At 45.3% G+C, this 5,864-nt stretch overlaps 1 protein-coding gene across 11 annotated transcripts in view; it reads right to left on the bottom strand.

Moving 5' to 3' along the window:
- Positions 1-5,864, bottom strand: part of LOC110284891 (protocadherin gamma-A4) — a 182,533-nt gene that overhangs the window by 110,481 nt on the left and 66,188 nt on the right. Inside the window, exon 1 of one of the 11 annotated variants that reach the window (XM_021150875.2) lies at positions 964-4,675. The exons of the other annotated variants lie outside the window; for them this stretch is intronic. Within the exon in view, the coding sequence (XP_021006534.1) occupies positions 964-3,369 (2,406 nt within the window). The 5' untranslated portion in view covers positions 3,370-4,675. Of the gene's footprint in view, positions 1-963; positions 4,676-5,864 lie in introns of those variants that run through there. 11 annotated transcript variants of the gene reach the window in all.

The following is a 5,864-nucleotide window of genomic DNA, read 5'->3' as shown; positions in this document are numbered from 1 at the left end:
TTTTTCCTTTTTCCTTTTTCCTTTTTCCTTTCCTTTCCTTTCCTTTCCTTTCCTTTCCTTTCCTTTCCTTTTTCCTTTCCTTTCCTTTCCTTTCCTTCGGGATTTCACATTCCTGAAAGCTGATAGGACTTGGATGAGTCTGAAGAACTCAGCAATTCTCTTTCATTCCACAAATACACAAGGTAGTTTTCATGTATTTTTAGGAGACTCAAAGTCACGAATCTGTTAGGTAAGTATAAGAAGCTAACCACAAGGAATAAACACAAGAAAGGAATCCGTTAGTGAAATCAATGAAAGGCCAATGAGTAGTTTCACGCAAGGTTTCTCTGTCCAGCCCTGGCTGTCCTGGAACTTGCTCTACACACCAGGCTGGCTTCCAACTCAGAGACCTGCCTCTGTCTCCTGAGTGCTGGAATTAAAGGCATGTGACACTATGACATGGCAGTTAAGGCACTCTAAATTTAATGCTTGCCTATGTATCCCAGACCTGTAATCCAGCATCCAGGAGGCTGAGACAGGAGTATCTCCCGTTCTAGGCTGGCCTCTGCCACATACTATAAACTTCCAGGCCAGCCTGGGATACCCTGTGTGAGTCATGTATCAAAGCCACCCTGTATACTACATAGCAAGCCTGTCTCAAAAAAGTGAAAATCAATGGTACATTTCAATCACTTTGAAAAAATTGTGCACTTGTTTTGTTGTGAAGCTAACAGCACACACGCTCAGTACTGCTTGGATACTGCACTACACTGTAAATCTGTAACCTTTAATTTCTTTCCTGGAATTTATTTTATACCATAATTCTCCCAACTCTATTGATGAAGGGAAACAGCACTTTCTGAGTCACATTAACTTTTCGAAGAGGACTCACAAGTCCCGAACAGGTGTTGTCTTGCTATGTAAATGTAGACAGTTGTGTAGTTCAGGAAGAGAGAAAGAAGCAAAGATTTGAATGGAACTCACCGGTGTTAGAGGTTCCGGGTGGGAAGTCGGCTCACTGGAATCACAAAGAGGAAACAAGGCCCCAGATGACTCAGGGCAAAGAAGGCCTTGTCCAGAACTCAATGGCTCACTACATTTTAGGAAATTACACTCGGTGTTTCCAGCATGTGCACCATACAGATTATAGGAATACGGCAAAGTACCTTCACTATAGTTGGGGAAAACCACAGGCTTAGATTCAGAACAAAGTCCAGGCTGAAAGCAATTCCAGACCGAGGGGCTGGAGGAGTGTCGCAGTCGAAGTGTAATGGCTAGAATCACAGCCAGGAGGAAAAGCACAGAAACTAAGGCCAAGGCCACCACCAAGTAGAACTGCAGCTCGGCTTGCGGATCAGGGGGCAGTGAGCGGTCACTGAGGTCTGGCAGGGCCTCCTGCAAGCTATCAGCGAATACTAGAAGCAGCGTGGCGGTGGCCGAGAGGGGTGGCTGTCCACCATCGCGAACACCAACCAACAGGCGCTGCCGCGCAGCATCCTTTTCGCCCAAGGCACGCGCTGTGCGCACCTCGCCTGTGCGCAGCCCCAGGCTGAAGAGCCCAGGGTCACTGGCCTGCAGCACGTGGTAAGACAGCCAGGCATTGTGTCCCGAGTCTGCGTCCACCGCCACCACCTTGGTGACCAGGTATCCAGGCTCCGCAGCGCGCGGCACCATGTCGAAGAGCGCAGAGCCGTCGGGCTCGAGTGTGGGATACAGCACGCGTGGCGCGTTGTCGTTGCGGTCACCCACCAGCACGCGCATGCTCACGTTGGCGCTGAGCGAGGGCGATCCCTGATCCCGAGCCTGCAGTGTCAGCTGGAAGGAGCGCAGCTGTTCGTGGTCGAAGGCGCGCTGCGCGAACACCACTCCGCTCTGCGCATTCACGGTCACGTAGGACCACAGCGATTTAGGTTCCAGGTCACTGGCTATGATGGAGTAGGAGACATGACCATTGGATCCCAAATCAAGGTCAGAGGCGCTGACTTGAGCAATGGAGGCTCCAGGTGGGTTGTTCTCAGCTATGTACACCAAGTAGGAGGCCTGGTGAAAAAGCGGAGCGTTGTCATTGACATCGCCAACATGTAGGGTGACTTTTGTGCTGGAGGAAAGGGGTGGCTTGCCCCTGTCAGTGGCCGTAATGGTCACATTGTATTCTGGAGTCAGCTCTCGATCTAAGGCTCTATCCGTAACCAATTTATACGAGTTTTTGGAAGAAGAGATAATTTTAAAGGGCACTTCACCGTCTAGTCGACAATTAACCTCTCCGTTTTCCCCAGAATCTCCGTCGTGTATTTTGATCAAAGCAATTAGAGTTCCTGTCTCTGCGTTTTCTAGAATCGTTTCTAGTAGGGAATCAACTGTAATTTCTGGTCTGTTGTCATTTTCATCTTGAATGTTAATTTCAACTGTACATTGTGCAACCAGGCCTCCGCCATCCCGCGCTTCCACTACTAAAGAATATTCTTTGATTTCTTCAAAATCCAGTGTTGTCTGTGTAGTAATTTCTCCACTCTTTGAATTGAGACCAAACACTTGCCCAGCTCTGTGGAGGGAATAAGAAATCTCTGAATTCACGCCCTCATCTTTATCTGTAGCTGTCACTCTTAGCACCGTTGTGCCTGGGGGCACGTTCTCTGGAAGGCGGACTTTGTATACTTCCTGGTTGAACACAGGGGGATTGTCGTTGGCATCAGTGACTTGGATTCGAAGCTCTGTGGTGCCACTTAGGGGAGGATCCCCGCCGTCTAAGGCTGTCAGGACTAGTCGGTAGTAATTCTGTTGCTCGCGGTCTAAAGTTTTCTCTAATACCAATTCCGGGTACTTACGACCATCTTGTTTTTCTTTATTCACCAGGGAGAAACCAGGGCTAGGAGACAGTTTATAATTCTGTAGCGAATTTAAGGCAATATCTGCATCTTCTGCTACTTCTAAAATGAAGCGAGTGCCCGGTTGAGCAGACTCACTTATTTGCAGCTCTGAGGAAGTGTGCGCGAATTTTGGCGTGTGGTCATTAATGTCCTCCAGCTCCACACTCAAGTGATAAAAGTTCAGGGGATTTTCAGCAACAGCCTCAAATTCCAGAGCACACACCAGCTTCTTCCCGCATATCTGCTCCCTGTCCAGCCTGCTGCTCACTAGCAACTCTCCGCTCTCTGAGCTCACACCGAAGTAAGGTTTCTTGGAACTGATGCGTAGCTTTCGCGTCGGTAACTCCTGGACACTGAAGCCCAGGTCCTTGGCGAGGTTCCCCACTACCGAGCCGGTGGGCATTTCCTCGGGGATCTTGTAGCGGATCTGCTCAGAGAGCGCGGGGCAGAACAAAGGCAGCAGGAAGGGAAGGAGCATTGGCCGCCTACGTCCCTGGCGCCTCTCAGCAGTGCCCTCCCGCATCCTTCTTGCTCCCCTTTGCTTGCTCACCAGCCTGGAGACGCCGGGTTACGAAGTAGCTGAGTGGTGTGGATATTCCGGACTCCAATCGGACTTTGATACCAGTTCTAGTCCACGAAACGATTCTTCCTTTTCTCGGAAAGAAGCGGTGTCAAGGCTGAGAAAGGGAGCCGTGGAAAACGCTCTGCGGCTGCGCAAGAAGTGGAGCTTCAGCCTCTTCAGTCAGGCCAACAGCGGCGCCCAGAGTTCGCACTATGAAACTGCAGCCTCTGCTGTTTGGTCCCCATCCCAATAATACAATAATTGTGCCTAACTAAATAAGTGATATTTTAGTATTTACATATTTAGCAGCCGAGTTTAAATACCTCTTTGATATGTTTTTTATTCTTTCAAGATGTTTTAAATACCACTTTGAGTTTTTATGCAAACCTACATTATAATGGTCCATTCTTTGGTCACCGTATGGTGCAGTGTACTCTTACTTAAAGCAAAGTGTTAGTTACCCTTTTGAGTGACAATTTAACAACTAGTGTGCCATTAGTCTTGCCCTCGGAGTCTACTATATTATCAAGTTCACAAATCATTTCTTTGTTGGCTATGATATGTTGAAACAACTGTTACTGCTCTTTCACTTATTTTTATTTTTCTAGATTATCAGTGCTATTTCATAATGTTTGGAAACATCAGTACTGTTGCAAACTATTTGTTTGTATTTAGGCAGATTGTCCCATTCCTCAGACATACTTTCTTCCTGGTAATGTTAACATTCCCATTAGAAAATAAAAGAAAAGCTTTATTGCTTCTTTAGGTAATACTCAATTGAGAAGACTGGCTCAGTGGTGTAGCACAGATTTAGTGCAACCTGCTCAATTTCTCCTTTTCTTATTTCCAAATTGTATAGTTCCTATCCTACTCTTTATATTTTATCAATTCATTCTTAAAACTTACTGGGGAAATGATTAGCCATGTGGAACACAAATAGACCACATTGTTTCTTTACCCATGCACTACAGTATTATAATGTAATGACTTTGGAATTGGAGTAATTGAGTTCATGGCAAGCCCATTACACAAAGTTACTGAATATAGTAACATTTGTTCCAACTTTATACTCCATTAATTAGTTTTTGAAATGCTGGAAATCAAGTCAGGATGCCACATGGACTAGGCAAGAGAAAAATTTTCCTTACCCATCCCCCCAAATGTCAAAGTGCTGCTGGTATAGTTGTCTCCTCAAATGATTGTGCATCAAGATGCTACAGAAAGTGGGAAGTCGGTTTCTTTCATTCTTTCTTTCTTTTGATTTTGAGACAGGGTTTCTCTGTATAGTCCTGGCTGTCCTGGAACTCACTTTGTAGACCAGGCTGGCCTCGAACTCAGAAATCTGTTTGCCTCTGCTTCCTAAGTGCTGGGATTAAAGGCGTGCGCCACCACTGCCCGGCCTGTAAAGTCGATATTTACTCCCAGGTATATGCAACCTAGGGTGGAACACTGCGTTACTTGAGAAATAGCCTTCTGCACAGTCACAAAATATTTATCTTATCTTCCATTCTGATCGGTGATAAATTAGGAATTAGACTTATTCAAATGGTACAAGAAATACAGAAAATGCATATAATTTACTCTAAATAATTTTGTGGAATTGGTTAACTTATTTGGAATTTGTTTATCATTCTTGGGTTCTCATCATTTCAGATGTCTGTACAGCCTAAAATGCTCATGGTTAGTCCACTGAAATGGATTTTTCACTATTTTACGGAAGCTTATTTAAGTTTATACTTTGTCGTTTTTCTTTTGGGGAAAGACTAATTACTTACTAGCTGTTCCTTTAGATGCAATATTTCCATTGGTATAGATCTCGAGAAGGGTGGTCATTCACACATACACTCAACATTCATTTCACTTCCCACCAAGATCCATATTGTAAAATGTGCTTGTGGCTTGAAGCATAGTCAGCAAGTATAGTAAGCAGCAGTGATGCAGGAGCAGACCTCAAAAGATGTTTTAAGTCAAGAAATCTTGCTGTGCCTACTTGTAGGCCAACATAATTGTGACACATATTTGGTGATTTCTAAGGTCATTACTAAGAACTTGGAAATTTCAACGGCTTTTCTGTAGCCCTAACTTAGAATACACATATTTGCAAGTAGAAATATGTAGCGTGTGTGGTAGGTAATCAGTTCTTAAGGGAATGAGTGATAAAACAATAGTATGTTTTAAAAGTTGACCAGTGCCCTGTCTAGGCTTTTTGAATGAGCCTTTTTGGTGTTTTGAGAGTCTCATGTAGCCCAGTTTATATGTTGCTGGGGATAAAACTCAGGATTGGTGCCAACTAGGCAAGCATTCTAATAACTAACCTAAATCCCAGGTGTGATGGTTTGCGTAAGTTTAGCCCAGGGGCCGGGCAGTGGTGGCGCACGCCTTTAATCCCAGCACTTGGGAGGCAGAGGCAGGCGGATTTCTGAGTTCGAGGCCAGCCTGGTCTACAAAGTGAGTTC

The sequence above is a fragment of the Mus caroli genome, chromosome 18, assembly GCF_900094665.2.
Source record: "Mus caroli chromosome 18, CAROLI_EIJ_v1.1, whole genome shotgun sequence".
Lineage (NCBI taxonomy): Eukaryota > Metazoa > Chordata > Mammalia > Rodentia > Muridae > Mus > Mus caroli.
This window is presented reverse-complemented; position numbering and strand designations above follow the sequence as displayed.